General features: G+C 32.0%; 1 protein-coding gene and 1 long non-coding RNA gene across 5 annotated transcripts in view; one reads left to right on the top strand and one right to left on the bottom strand.

Moving 5' to 3' along the window:
* Positions 1-16,774, top strand: part of LOC130664287 (uncharacterized) — a 77,333-nt gene that overhangs the window by 55,109 nt on the left and 5,450 nt on the right. The window lies entirely within an intron of this gene.
* The window catches only part of LOC130664285 (allatostatin-A receptor-like), a 31,162-nt gene that overhangs the window by 8,811 nt on the left and 5,577 nt on the right, over positions 1-16,774 (bottom strand). For 3 of the 4 annotated variants that reach the window (XM_057464176.1, XM_057464175.1, XM_057464174.1), the window contains exons 3-4: positions 9,955-10,224; positions 9,588-9,833 (exon numbers count right to left, since the gene is read on the bottom strand). In XM_057464176.1, the coding sequence (XP_057320159.1) occupies positions 9,588-9,833; positions 9,955-10,224 (516 nt within the window). The remainder of the gene's footprint in view (positions 1-9,587; positions 9,834-9,954; positions 10,225-16,774) is intronic. The other variant, XM_057464177.1, reaches the window with a different exon arrangement.

The raw sequence follows: 16,774 nt of genomic DNA on the forward strand, positions 1-16,774 counted from the left end.
AAAGAGTTCTCAAAGAGTTCTTTCTTCTAACTTCGCAAATAAGACTTCAGTATGAATTTACCATGAGGTCTTTAAGGAGCTCCTAATCTCGACTTCATAAAGAAGTTTAAAAAAGAATAAATTTAGTCATCACAAAACTGACGTCTTATTTATAGAGTTTTTAAGAACTCTTAATTAAGAGTTCTTAAAAATGGCACCTTTAAGAAGTCGTTGTAAGACTTTTTGAGGACGCCTTCAAAAAGACCAAATAAAGCAGTCAATCCGACTTGAATGCTATATGGGTAGATACCTGATGTTGGAATAAACTAACGAAACGTCATAGAATGAATAAATAATAAAGAACACGCAATTTAGGTCGTTATCATCTAATTACAAAAACACTTACTTATATTAATATTAAGTACTCCTTGATTGCGATTTTCTATTTCCCATTTAAATAACATGGGAAAAAAAAAAATTCAGTTTAGAATTTTATACCTCGGAAATGGTGTATTGTACAAATGAGCCCAGGATACATTTTTGTGGGGAATTTAACGCTCCACAAAAAAGGTCTCTTATGATTTTTTGATGAATTCATCTGTTCAAAAGTTATTTGAGCTTGACTTCAAATTTATAGTAAATTTCGAGATCTTTTTACTTTTCCGGTGTAACTATCAGACTTATCACAAAATGTCATATAATCTTTTTTGTAGAGAATTTTATTCCCTACAAATTATTTTGAATAAAGATTTTTCAAATTCTGCATAACTTTCTAGTTATTTCCATTTTAATGTCAACTTCTTGAAATCGATCAGAACACTACTTCTTTATATTATATATAGTATATACCCGTTTAAAAAATGTTCTAAAAAGGTTCATAACCGTGAACTTCCAAATTTGAGACAATTTTGAACTTTGAGTTAATTATTATTTTTGGATTTTCAAAGAAATTCGAGAGTAAAAACGATTTTCAACTGCGGGATTTAAGGAATATTTTTCTGAATTATTTGAGCGAAAATATTTTGGCTTGAAAAATTTACTAGTTAAAAAATATTAGAAAAAAAAGACTTGAAAACCAATTATATATGAATGTTTAATGATTTTTTATAAGAACTTTTCAAAACCAAAGATTGGAGATTAAAAATTTTTCTAATTTTTAATTTTTTAAACTTCCAAAAATGCTCAACTCAAAGTTCAGAATTGTCTCAAAATTAGAAGTTCACTGTCATGAACGTTTTTGAAACTAACTTGTTTCACATGGTTACATATATATCTGTACTTTTACAATTTATAACATTGATGCAACTAATAGGTTAAAATAAAATCTGCGTTAAACGAGCAGAACTAAAAAGCCAATTCTATAAGATTACGTCTGTCGCTTCTCGTTTAAATGTTCGTGTAGAATCACGAGCTTTACGAAGTGGGATATCGTAAGCCAAAGGATGAAAGTTGAAACGCTGATAATTTTAAGCTTATCATGAAGATCTGTTATCATTTTATCCGTTTTTTTTTCTTTCAACTCTGCGTGATATTTGCACTTTACGATAGCATTTAGTTGGTGGCAAAAAATAATCAAAATTAATCGTTGTTTAATTTTTGTTTCTTTTTTTTTTTCATGTAAATTTCTGTGTATTTTTTTCCGTTTCGCTTTTGATAAACGAAAAAATACGTGAGAGTGAAATTTTAAAAATTTTTGTCATGGGTCCATCTTTCCCCAGTGAAGCACTGGAAAGTTATTATGTCCATAATGAACATGAAAATGATAACAAAAAAATTTTGGAAGGGAGCCATTATGGAATAAGAAGTCGTATTGCCCCCTCTTCCCTAAAATGGTTAAAATTATGCAATAAATAAAAAACAATATTTAAATAAAAAAAACATTAAAGACATTTTTGAAGCCAAAATTCAGCAAAGTTAATGTAAATGATTTCACTTTATAAAGAATTCTGACAAGTTTTTATATTAAATTACTTTTTTATTTCAAAAGTAAACTTTTTTATTACCATTTGAAATGTATGTTATTGAATTTAAAAGTAATAAAATTTGAAAGTTACTCAATTAATAAACTTTAAAGTATCTAAATTAAATAAATATTTGAATTGTTACTTTAACTCACGAGAGAATCGAATAATAAAAGTAAATAACAGAAACAAGAGACGTCATGAACAAGATATGACGAATTGTGGTCTTGTGTATCTATCTATAGTAAATTTAATTTTAGTGATGTTGGTTTCTGGCTTAACTTTTCGCCTCTAGTTTTGCTTTATTGTGTTTGTTGGCTTTGTCTTCAGTGAATGTGGAAACCAATCTAAAATTTTACACTCGCATATTCGTTAAGGCCTCAAACAAAATAAAAAGTGATAGCTCAAAGTAAATAAAAAAACAAATAGAATTTGATCAAAAAAAAAGAGGATATGGTTTACCGTAAGCCAATATATTTTTTTTTTCTTAACATCATCTTCAAGGAATTACGATTTATATCTCATTTTATTTGACAAAGTCTTGTAGACCAATCCTTGGATTTTTATATCTTCTTATCTTTATTTTTTGTTTGATGTGGTATTTATTTTTTTAAATCGAATTTTGAAAATGTATTTATTTTTATATAATGATACTACACTGTAAAAAAAAAATCGAAATAAGTCCAGACAGTGTAGGTGTTAAAATTTTCGGTGTTAAAATAACCGCTGCCGGTGTAAATATTCTTTACTGCTTACACCGGTGTTATTTCATTTTAACACCGCGCGGTGTTAAATTGTATCTATTGTCAACACCGCTCTTTTTACAGTGTACATTCGGTTCATGTTAATAAATATAAATATATTCTGTACAAAAAGCGGTCTTGAAATAGACTGATTTTTATACCGGGGTGGTGTTGAAATCAACCCACATCGGTGTAGCGGTACTATTTAGTGGTGTTATTTAATTTGTGCTAAAACGGTGTTCATGCCGGAGTAAATTACCTGCCATCGAAGTATAAGAGTCTGAGTATAAGTCTTTTGAGATCAATAAAATGGAAAAAGAATAATAATAATATTCCGTTGAAATCACGAAATTACTGTTAATTGAAGTAAAAAAGATTTTATTGTCTATAAAATAAGAAATGCCACTTTTATTAAACTGACCATATTGCATAAATTTTTGATCATTTATTTTATTATAGGGGAGCCTGGGGTACGAAGGCCCCCTTAAGCCGGTTTTTTCTTTTTGTGGCTTTTAAACATCAAATTCGTTTATTTTCCGTCTATTTCGGAAGAATCAGTCGAAATTTTGCAAAAAATCGAAAAACAATTTTTCAACTTCCCGCTAAGAAAATTGAAAATTTTCAAAAATTCGGGAAGTTATTGGTTTCGGTCCGATTTGCAAAAACCGAATTTCTGTCAGATTTTGACGTTTTGAGGTTCTAGGAAGCTATCCTGACTAATTTCACGATGATGTCCGAGTGTATGTGTGTACGTACGTATGTATGTAAATATTCATAACTCTTGAACGGATGAACCGATTTTGATCTTTGAGGTGTCATTCGACGCGGCTTGTTAATATCTTGAAGCTGTAAAAATTTGAACTTAATCGGTAGGGTGCGTTCGGAGATATTTCGAAAATAAAATTTTTTCAAAAATGTTTTATTTGGATAACTTTTAATTTGCTCGATGGATTGATTCCAAAATCTAATCAGCTTTAGAACTTGATAAAACACGTCGATTGCCGCCTCAACCGTCTTAATTGGTCCATTCGTTTACGAGATACCGTTGATTAAAAAAATAGTGAAAAACGTATTTTTTTCGGATATCTACAAAAAAATTGAATCATTTGATTTTAAAATCTAATCAGCTCTAGAACTTAATAAAACGCGTCGATTGCCGCCTCACCCATCAAAATCGGTTAATTCGTTCGCGAGACATCGTGGGAGAAAGAAATGCTAAAAAATGGTTTTTTTCGAAAACAATGGCATACAAAAGTATTTTCGAGCTCGAAGAGCTATTTTTCGAGTGGTCCATTTTACCCCACATATCACACATTGACCTAAAATATGATAAAAACTTTATAGAGGTCATAACTCGACGAAAAATAAAAAAATAATTTTTTCTTAACTTTCGAAGGGGGTCTTCGTGCCCCAGGCTCCCCTATATTTAGGGATAATATTATAATTCTTATGTTCTTCATAAGGTAATATGAAGAATAACTGATTTAGAGATGATACATTCAACATTGATACTTTTATTTGTTTTTTCAAGCTGATTTAGTTTACAAACAGACTTTAATCATAAAAATCTGTTTCCTATATTTCATACAATAACATCAACATGTTATTGTGGACAAATATTCGTTGGATTTATCCATAAATTGGCAAATTTGTCGTATCATCAATTTTTGAAACAATAAACATTTTTTTTTTTATTTGATATACAATTTGACTTCTGATACTTCAAAAATAAAACTACTTCTTTTTAACACTGGGAAAAATTTTAACATCGCTACCAGTGTTATTTTAACACCGTTTTCGTAGTTGAATTTAACACTAAGATAGCGTGGACTTGCATCGATTTTTTTTTAATTATATAAATATAAAATAAAATTTCCAAAAATCTCCTATTTGATAACCAAGTATTAAAAAAAAAACAAAAAAATTTTATGTAAAAAATAAATTGTCTTTTAAAACTGACCAACCGATTTTTTTTCAACATATAAAGATTTAAAAAAAAAATTAGGGTAATCTAGAGAAAAATGAGCGGCATTTTTGAGACAAAAGAATATATATTTTCGAAGCAACCCAATTTCGTCTGACCCTCCCGTTCATCATATTTAATTCTTCCGTAAATCTTTTCGATTTTTTCGACGTATTTTATTGTTAATTGCATACGTTACTAAAACTAATTATTTTTTTCACCAATTTAATATCAAAGTGCACTTTCAAATTTAATTGCAAAAATGACATTTCTGTTTAAAAGCTTAATGTAATTACTTCTGTATATTGTCTGCCGGCACTGAATAAATTTAAAACACAAAATTGAATAAAGCAAAATTAACAATAAATTATTATATTTTTTAAGTTGTTATTAAAAATACAATAATTACAAGTTGTTACTTTTTTTTTAAATAAAAAATGATTTATTTTTTCAATAATGAGGAATATAAAAGGAAAATTCATTTATTATTTTTTTGTGCCAATATAAAATCTTGATAAATCGTACCAATTATTTTTCAGTAAATTTCACCAGCATATTTCTAGTCACTGTTTACTCACGTTTACAATCAATACTCATAGTCATTTATATTTTTTTAAATTATTAAACACACAGAATACGTAATGAGAAAATCTTTAGCTCGTAAATTACTTAGTGCCGGAAAACTAATTAGTAACTCATGGTGTTAATTATCTTTAAAAAATAGAAAATCAAATAATAATAATAATAATAATTCACTGTAAAAATTCGGAAGTGAATTCAGAGTGATCTGGATTTTATTTAAATCTGCATTCACTCTGATTCAGAGTTTTAATTTTAAAATAAACTTCCTTCAGGAGTTAATTTTACTTCGGACCGGAGTTTAAAAATTATCATCAACAAACTTCCTTTCGGAGTGAAGTTTACTCCAAGGACATTAAATAAATACACAGTCGTCCGCTTCGCATTCACTCCGGATTTAATCCACGTTCATTCTAGGGATAGCAAAGTCGATTCCGAATCGAATCGAGAATCGACTTTTAGTTTTTCGATCAAGAATCGATTCTTAACATTCGACTTTTAAATAAATCTATCGCGTTTTTTACTGCCATTGGCTATCAAAAAATCCCGTGTTATTAAAATGTGACATACGTTTTGAAAATTGTACTTTTATTTTTAAAAATAAAAAAAAAATAAATGGAAATGAAGAAATCCGAAATTTTGAAATGCTTTTTGTTGAAAATTTCTTTGACGCTGAAAACAATGATGTACGACTTTGTAGAATTATTTATATTTTTGATAAAGTTATAGGCATTCAAATATTTTTTATCCGAAATTTTCAAAAATTCACAACTTTTCGAAAACGCACTATAAAAATTGGAAAAAAGACATGGATGAGTTTTTCAACAAGACTATATAACATGTGAAATAACCGGCTAAATAAATAATGATCGGGTCCACGGCCTCGGCGATTCGGCGTGGAATGCCTCATATGCAACTCTAATTTACATTTTACTGCATATCAATTGTCACTCAAAAATCGATTAAAATCGACTTTTTGTGTCGAATAATCGATTCCAAGAATCGAAAGAAACAGACTCGATGTAGGAATCGAAAATCAATTCTTTGATAAATCTTTCCATCCCTAGTTCACTACGCGAATTTTTTACAGTTCAGTAATAATAATAATAGTTATATGACATACTGAAAAAAAATTTGAGTCTGCAGTGTGATGTGAATGATTTAGTGTTAAAATTTTCAACATTGCCGGTGTAAAAGTTACACGACTCACGGTGTTAAATTTTAGACCGTGTCGATTGGAACGTATTTAATTTTTCTTTTCAAAATATTCTTTATCAATAAAAATGATATACTAGTGCTGTAACCCATATATTATTCGATAATTTTCAACTACAGATTATATTATCGGACAATATTTGAGCTAATAATACCGAAGGGTGTGAAAGAAAACACACCGTGTTAAAAGTACACCGCTTGATATTCAGACCGAGGAGACCGAGTAAAGTCTTCGGGAACCATTTTTACACCAAAAATTTTTTACAGTGCAAGTATAATGATAAAAGTTTAGGAATTATCATAAGTGATTTTATGACTCATGATCGTGGAATTAAGAAAAGAAATTTATCGAATAATGACCGATGTACTAAAAATAAATCTGATTGCATCATAAAACAGTTGATATTTTTTCTGTTTTATTACACTAGGTATTACGAAAATTAATTTACTTTCAAAGTATTGATCGTAATACATTTCCTTGATGATGAAAAAAAAAAATATATATATCGAGACTATTTATAAACCAACACGTTTTTCCTCTATTATTTCTTCCCTTTTTTTTCTACCTCTATATGCCATAAAATTTCGTAACAATGCCACTCAGACTGTACTCTTCAATCAGACGATTACAATATACGAACCGAGTCATTTCTTATTTCGACCCTCCTATCTTTTCTATCATCTGTCGTTTTAGTGATCAGAGAAAAGGATACCCGTTATATTACTTGTAATTTACGCCCTACTCTTAAATACAATAGATAAATCTCATTGGATTGTTCTATTTTATTATTTTTTTAAATTACTTTCTTATTTGCATGAATAAAAACAAAACCAATTAAAATAATCTCTTGCAAATTAATTGGCTGGAAATTTATTTTCTAAATGATGTCGATAAATATTTTTTATTTTTACTAAGATAAATATGTAAATAAATGTACACACTGTAAAAAATTTGCGGAGTGAACGCGGAGTGAATGATTTTTTACACGGATAAAAATAAACTTTAAAAATTAGTGTTTGAAATTATAACCCGGAACCCACCCGGGTGTCAATATGGGGAATTTTAACATTCCAAATAATAAATTGTATAATACGTGTCGTCGATTTTCTAAGTATCAGTTACGATTTTTAAAGTTCAAATCGTAATTTTTCTTGCATAGACAATCAATTTTCATACTTATCCTGTAATTATCCACGTTTTAATCATGAATGAAAACATTACTATTTAGAATGATAGTTTTTACTGATCACTTTATAATTATATTACTTGTTCTCAATTTCTATAGTTCATTTTTTTCCGTGTATTTATTTGATTCCCTCGGAGTGAATTTCACTCTGAAGGGGAGTTTCGGAAAATATTAATTAAAAAAAATTACTAATACATAGTGAGCTTAGGTGTTTGATATTTTGACATTTATATTGAGTACGGAAATAATTACGAGCTCCCGTTCCATATATTCACGCGAAATGATTTTCAAAAATTATAAGCAGCTTTTAATAAGGTTTCACAAATATAATTCCATTAAGCCACAAACTGTTAGAGGACTTACATCAACCATACCACGAGATATCATTTCATATTTTATCGAAATATCAAATGTTCCCATTAAAACTATATCACCATAGCTATTCAATAATTTATTATTTTCACTATGTATTATAAGGAAGAGGGGGGCAGAGTGGGCCCCTTAAGGAAAATAATTATAATATCATTCATTTTTTTTACGCGTTTACTTCTTTTTAGACCCTTGATACTTATGTTCACTTCATTATGCTGCGTCCATTAAAATTAGGGGCAAAGTGGGCCCTCGAAAACTTTCGGATTTGCTATTTCTTATTCTTTACACGTGTGATATTTGCAAATAACTATAAAACAATTGTATTTTAATAACATAAGATTCATTTTAATAGTCTGCTGCGATACAACTTTAAAAACAACGGATTGTCTATACCTCAACGATGCAAGAAGAAAATACAACCTCAAGTCAGAAACATCGGAAATGTTAGCTTCGACAGAAGAATGTCATAAAGTATTAGAATACTTAAAGTACTTAAAACTGTATGATTTAATATAAATTTTCTTTTTCTTTTTCTTATTCCTTTTTCTTTGCAATATCTTTATAAGCATAAATTCAATATAAAAATTACAAATATCTCTAGTCGCAAAAGACTTTATTATTGTCGCGACTTTAAATAACTCACTAAAAAAAAAAACTTTAAAACGTAATTTTATTATCGTTAACTTTCTTAATAAATTATATTTAATGATCAGTTTTGGTGGTCTATTTTAGCCCTCATTATATAAGAAATTTCGATAAGCTTATTATCCGTCCGAATTTATTGGCGTATAGAAAATTTTGAGGGGCCCACTTTGCCCCCTCCTCCCTATATATGAAATTATGATTCAGTGAGTTACTAAAACAATTTATAAATTAAAAACATAATATTTTAAGTTTAATTATTAATATCTGAATTAATTATTTATTGAAATAATTATCTTTATAATTAACAGCTGTCTATTAAATATAAATTTATTTGAGTATTAAAACCCTAGACCAGAGTGAATGCGGATTGAAATAAAATCCGCGTCACTTCGAAATCACTCCGCCCATAAAAAAATCCCTATTCACTCCGCATGCGAAGTGATTTTTTTTTTAAACTCCGGAACTCCGAGTAATTGAATTTGGATTGAAATAAAATTCGGATTCACTCCCGTTTTTTTACAGTGCATACTTCATTTGTAAACTTTATGTGATAATGATATTAATTCAATTAAAAATTCGTCAAATAAAAAAAAAAACAAGTCAAATAACGTGCTTGAGTTAACACGTTTTTTTATACTATTATCTCAGAATAGAACAAGATTGGAAGCTTCTTAATGACGCGGAAAAGTCTGCTAAAATACAGTGACTTGTTTTTTTTTTTTTTTTTTTTTGTATTTATTTACAGAACTACTTTATCTCTTCAAAACAATTCAACAAGATTTTGTTATATGATAGTTTTCATGATTTAAACATCTATATATACATATATATATATTGAAATAAATTTACTAAACTAGTGAGTTCTTCCGGCACTTGTTGACACTTTTATAAAATAAAAAAGTATATAAAGAATAGTCTGTTAAAAAATATATATATTTCTTACCTAAAGAATATCGCCACTACTAGCAGCCCTTGTAGTTTTAGTAGGAGGACCAAGACCTTGGGGATTATATCTTGGCCTACAGTAAATTATTTTTCTAAAAGCTTTACGAAAGTTTTCACTTAAGAAAGCATACAAAATTGGATTGACACAGCTATTCATATATGCCAATACATGACTCGCTATTTGAATCATCACCGACGTCGTTGTTAGAGGATAGAAGTTTAATGATTTCGCGACTAATATTAACTGTAACAAATAAAAATTTTATTTATTACTTACAATACGATATTTCAATAACTTGGGAAAGAAATAATCTAATAACAGCAAATGAAAAAAAAAAAAAAAAACAATAAAGTAAATTACTGACCTGAAGAGGACACCAACAAAAAGCAAAAACTCCAACCACAACAATTACAAGCCGAGTAACTCTCCTTCTACCACGTCGACTTTCAGCACTCGTACGTGCTCCTCGCCACAGCCTTACTAGCATGCATATGTAGAGACCACATATGAGAGTTAAAGGGATCACGTAGCTCAATAAAAAAAATGTAACTTGGAAAACCACCCAGTCGTCAAGGCGAATTCGACAAAACATTTGATTTGATTTATCACCTGGTCGCTGTAATGATGGATAAATCTGCAGACATGAGCTACGGAGTTCCGTGAACTTTTTTTACGTAATTATAAGAACTTTTGGATATATTTAATTAATTACAAAAATAATAATAATACACTGTAAAAAAAAAACGGTGTAAGTCCACGCTATTACTATGTTACACATTATGTCGAAAACGCTACTGGTTATCGTGTTCACCCGAGTCAAAAAACAAATTCTAGTTTAGTCCTCAAAAGCCTCAATTTCTTTGATGTTTTATTTGCCGCCCAAAAAGTAATTCTACTCAATGAGAACTATAATGTCTAAATGGGAATGATCAAAGGGAAAGGAGAGAATAAGACTTTTGAGGTTCAAATGAGGATAAAATTATTCCTGTATGTTTTTGAGTATTTCGAGGCTCTAATCCGGATTATGTTATTCCAGTTTATTCCTCAAAGTGGTAAAAATGGTCGTAACTACTACTTTAAGGACTAAACTAGGATAACTTTCTATACTGTTGTCAATCTTCAAATTCTACATTGATCCTCAAAAACCTCATTGAGAATTTTGAGACTTAAATCCGAATTCGTTTTTTGACTCGGGCACAGTTACCGTTCAGCAGTAGATTTGTTACTATATAAAATAGATATAGGCGCTGTGTAAAGATGCGAAAGATTCCTCGGACAAGTACGTTTCTTTGTCGTTTAACATAGTAACCATTCCTGTGCTAGGCAGGAATTATTATTTTCAGTCACATGTCTAACTACTGTTTGGCAGCCTATACGAAAAAAATATATATCCGGGCAAATCTGGAATATGTTACATATATGCAACATATATATAAATATATGTCTCATATACACTCTAAAACCAGATGCGTTACAAGTGTATTATTTTAACACACATTAAATGTGTTCTATGTTTAAGGCCATAAACAAAACTATAGTTTTTTGTAGTCACTTAAAACACGTTTCACGGTGTGTTAAAAATCTATAGAATGCTTATGGCGTTTCAATGTTATTTGGCAAATGTGTTAATTTCGACTACACACTTGGTTTTACAGTGTATGCAGATTTGCCCGGATATATATTTTTTTCGTATGGGGGAACTAATTTTGTCAACAGTAGTTAGATATGTGATTGAAAACAACAATTCCTGCCCATCACAGGAATGGTTACTATGTTGAACAACAAAGTAACGTCTGGGAGTCTTTCGCGTCTTCAAACAGGGCCTATACCTATTTTATATAGTAATACATCTACTGCTGAAAGGAACCTGTATTATCTGGTAAGCGAACGGTAAATGTGAAAACAATAGCCAGTCGTGTTTTTGACATAGTGTGTAACATAGTAATGGTTACTATGTTGAATCGTACTCAGTCGTATGTAAAAACTACCCACCCCTATTATAACGAGAACTAGTAATATTCTAAGATCAGTTTCTACATATTTTACGATCATTCTTGTGTAGCACAGTAACCATTCTGTAAGCTACTCGTTCCTGAATATCGAGCCTTTTGCTCGATAGGTATCTTGAGGCCTGTAGCCTCTGACGTCAGGAGCTACCCCCAGCCTGTGACAAGGCTCACCCCCACTAGAGAAGGGTGAGATGGACATTGAGGCTGACGAAGAAGGGGCATTCCGACGGGGCCCTCCGAGAGGACCCAACGTGACGTCATCTAGCTACTCTCTCTCCCTTACCCTTATTATATTACTTATTATTAACTGTCCATATTATACGATTAGTTGTCGGGTTCAATAATGTTTAGCTGTTAAATAAATATCTGGTTCTATCTACTAGCAAGTGAAATATATTAAAGTGTCGTTTTTTACATATCAGAAGTGGGATTGGAAATCCGTGTGCCAGTATCAAGTGCAGTGTGGTTACAATAAGTTAATAATAAAGTAATTATTTTACAGAAAATATCATTAGATCACATCCAGGGAAAGTTCAATTCGTTATGGTGAGTGCCATTCCGTGGCACAATGGATCCTGTGTACTACGATGGGAAGCAGCGATAAGTCAACAAATCAGTTCAAATTACATCTGAATACATCCTCGCAATATGTGCAACTCCTGCAAGTACAGAAGTTATGACGGGAATAGCCATGATTATTATTGACGAGTACATCATCTGAATCTTCACATCATCACGAAAGCAGTAGCAGGGATTGATGAAAATTGTTGAACTCATCGCTAAAGTAAACTGTATACAGACAGTACAATGACTACATAAATGTAGTGTATCATTGAACAGAAGTTCAGTGTCACGAGCTGGTGAAACTATTATTGCTCAGGTTGCAATGGGACACCGAGTGTCATTGGGTTTGTTAACTTCACAAGTTTGGTAATGTAGAAAAATATCTCTTATTAATGACTTGCATGTTGAGTTAGTGTACTGGGACAGATTATCAAAAACGCAGTAATGTAATACTTGCTAGATATCTAAGTAACGCATATAACAAAATCAAGAGAATAGTTATATAATTTGTATTATTGTTAAAATAAATAAATGTCAACGAAAATAAATGAAGTACAACGTTGAAACCGAGGAAAATAATAAACGAATAGAAAAATACATAACCGACCTTCATAAGACATGCCCAGGTATCTAAATGGCCAGGTAGTAAGCCGAGACGTACTGTAACCATAATCGGTGTTGCCGCATTAACATCATTAGATCGGTAGAAATCACAAACATAAGTTTATTAAATATAAATCATCAGTAAGCTTTAACGCGTTGACTCTTCAATATTTAAAAATGAGATGATCAATTATTTTTGAAAATACGAATTCAGTAATATAATCAAATACATTCAGTCAGAATTTATGTATGCGTTATCAATATGAATTTTACAGTAATAAACCTAAGTTACAAACACATTGGTTATTAAAGAATTTCTGAAAATAGTAGGCTTGAGGTAAGCAAAATATGTTGAGAACAATATACAGAAGTTGAAGGTTGAGATCGGGTTTAGTAGTAATATAACAACCCAAAAATGTTAAACTGCACATGTTTAGTATTTGAATTCTTATTGACGCTAGTCGTTTTAAGATTCTGGTAAAAGCTTGTCCTTAAATTCTGTGTTGAAAATAAATGTCACTATTAAAGTAACGAGTAAAACTTATGTTCATAGAGAATTCACATAACGCGGGTTATAGTAAAATATAAAAACTTAGGTACACATAACAGATGGCTTCAAGGCCATAGTACAAAGATTTTTACTAAATTAAGAATTCTCGAATACAATCGTTCGTTCAGTCCGCATCTTACAAGGACCCTTATTTTTATTGCTTTATGACGGTACGAGAGAAAGTTGCCTAGAGACCAGATGTTAAAAAACTGAGGATTATGAAAAACCTAAAACTACAAGTTCTAGTCAGAAATGCATTTGTCCTTTCCAAAGATTTTATATTATTCATGTAAATATGCCAATATTTTCAATGCTTGACAGTATTAATAGAAGGAAAAATAAATTGAGTATCAATTCTAAGTCTTTTACTAATTGAGTGTTTATACAATAATCTTCGCGATAAATAAATTATTCTTGAACTGGCTCGAATATTTAACAAACAAACTAGTAATTAAACAATACTTTCGACACAAAATATTAAATTCAACCTTAAACATTAATCGGTACAATCACACCAATCATTAGTTATTAAAACTATAATTTAAATACATTGTTATACTCGTAAGTCAGAAGAATAGATAGTTTCCGAAAACTAACCGAGTTAATAACGAGTCGATTGAAATGACTGGGTGAATTGTATCAATTAAATTAGTTTATCGCATTGACCGGAAAATTCGAGAGGAAGATAACTGGTTAATTATGAAGCGCTACAATTCTTCTAGATACTTATAAATTGAAATTAGCCGTAAATTAAGTATATTTCTGAAGAAAGACGTTAACATACGGTATCAGTAATAAATGCATAAGTCAAAAATTAAAATTGTCATTAACTTGAAGATACTGCTTTAGAAATTATTATTACAAGTTGTACTGTACAATCTGTTTTATAACAATTGATTGATAAATGGATAAAAATGGAATGGTTGATCGCACATGATAGAATTTGTGATGAAACTCCATGTATTGAATATTAATAATTAAGGATTTCATGATAGTTGCAAAATAATAGTTGTAATTCTTCTGGAATAAATAGTTACTGTAGACTAGAATTTCATTGGGATTGTACTGCTATTGGAATCAGTTAGTAGGAGCTCACTGGGTTAGTCTTTGGAAGGTTGCGTACAATACTTATGGGTTTAGTTATATACCAGTCACATGATGTGTATCATTTTACTGCATAGTTAACTTAGTTCAGCGTTGAATACATTAAGTACCTTGACAATTGCTTATTGAAAAAAAGTTATGTTTGACTTAATATTTTCTTAAGTAAATTGGGTGTATCGTAAATTTTAAAGAGTTGAAATTAATTCGGCGGTATTCAACTATAATTGAAGGTGGAGTTGCCACCATTGTCTTACGGACATGTAGCAGGTGCCAAAGTAAAAGATTAATCGTTGACTCTTATTCCTGCAGAAAACTAGGAATTGATAGTTACTGTACTAACTATAACGTTAAATCTAAATAAAATAAATGTTTAGCGATAACGATGGTTACGATTAACAAAACATTCCCAAGTACGCTGGCTCGTATCAAGTCATTAGCATTCTCGACGATGAGATTCATACGTCGTCGAGGACATTGTTGTTTCAGGTGGTACGTTGATTCGAACTGTCAGCCTCAGTCAAGTTCGAAAACAATTTGGAAGGATTGTCGCAATTACAATCTTACTTGGTGTGCAATGGCGTAAGATACAGCAAAGGATTATTACTTTGCTTAGAACTACTTCTCTGACCAGCCTCAGGGATTGTAAGAGGATCTTACTTCAATTAACAGTAGTTCTAGGAGGTTCGCCTACACACGGACTTACGGTATCATGGGTGATCACCAAGTCCTGATAGCACAGTGATCAGCAACCCAGAAAGAAATTCTGATGGTGAGATACTTAAGTCATTGAGAGCTTTAAGTTGTTTCAGGTAGAATATTCATTCACATCATGGAAGTTGACAGCTCAACTTCAAGGATGCGCAGATAGGATTGTCACAACAATAATCCTATCTGGTGTGAAATTGTGTGGAATATTGCAAAACAAAGCTAACTTGCGTGAGGCTACTGTATTAAACAAATTAGAAGACTGCAGATGGTTTTGGTGCAGTAAACGGCAGTATTCGGAGGCACGCGACGAATGGATTCGTGGGATTACATAGAAGCACCGAGTGGTCAGTAATCCAGAAAATCGTTAATTCCAAGGGAGATCATACCCCAGATGAGGATCAACTACACTAAGGCGGGTACCTTGGCGTGGAAATATCGGACCATACTTGCTCTGATATCAGAATGACTTCGAGAATTGCGAAACATCGTGAGGACGATTTGCGCCGGTTGGCGGTGATTCTCGAAGACTTAAGGCCTACCTAGAACTGCGAAAAGTCGTAAGATACGACCTGCACCGGTTGGTGGTGGTTCTAGAGAGGCAAGGTTGCACTAGAATTGCGAAAAGTCGTGGAGTACGACCTGCACCGGTTGGTGGTGATTCTAGATGCAGAATAAGACGTTGACAGAACTGCGAAGGGTCGTCCATACGATCACACCGGTTGGTGGTGGTTCTGGAAACGGAAAGGGGTCTCTAGGACTGCGTCTCTAGAGGCTGAACTATCGAAAGAACTGCGAAAAGTCACACTTTGTGTGACCTGCACCGGTTGGTGGTGGTTCTGACGAAAGTAACAAGGCACTCGAACTGCGAAAAGTCGTAAAGTACGACCTGCACCGGTTGGTGGTGGTTCGAGTTGCGAGGCCCGAGGCTGACAGAACTGCGAAGGGTCATGGATTCGACCACACCGGTTGGTGGTGGTTCTGGAGGCTGGCAGAACTGCGAAGGATCGTGAATACGATCACACCGGTTGGTGGTGGTTCTGAGGGCGGACAGTCATCTCGAATTGCGAAACGTCGTGAGATACGACCTGCACCGGTTGGTGGTGGCTCGGGTGACTGTAGTTTTGATGATCTGGTAACATGATAACGTTGCCAAGGTCAGCAAGACGAACGTATGGTGCTACTCGGAAAACGTCGAGTAGCCACTTATGACTTAAGCATGTTGCATTAAATTAAGACAGTTGGGCTGCACCCACAGCTGTCTATCCGCATGTTATGTTGACTAGGAGCACGAATTATTAATAATTTCTACTGATATAGAGTTTTATTTATATGTTATGAATGCAGATAATGTTTTATCCGGTTTTTACGGAAGAAGTGGCAGCATGATATTGCATGATAAATTACACTGAAATAATACTAATGAGGTATGAATTAATTTTCTAGATTAAAGGTAAAAACGGAGTTGAGGCGCAGCGATGAAAACACTTGGAGCTTCAACTGACTATTTGCCGCGAGGACGCGACCATCATCAGGACGGCCGACTGTAAGCTACTCGTTCCTGAATATCGAGCCTTTTGCTCGATAGGTATCTTGAGGCCTGTAGCCTCTGACGTCAGGAGCTACCCCCAGCCTGTGACAAGGCTCAC

Source organism: Microplitis mediator, chromosome 2 (genome assembly GCF_029852145.1).
Source record: "Microplitis mediator isolate UGA2020A chromosome 2, iyMicMedi2.1, whole genome shotgun sequence".
Classification (NCBI taxonomy): Eukaryota; Metazoa; Arthropoda; class Insecta; order Hymenoptera; family Braconidae; genus Microplitis; species Microplitis mediator.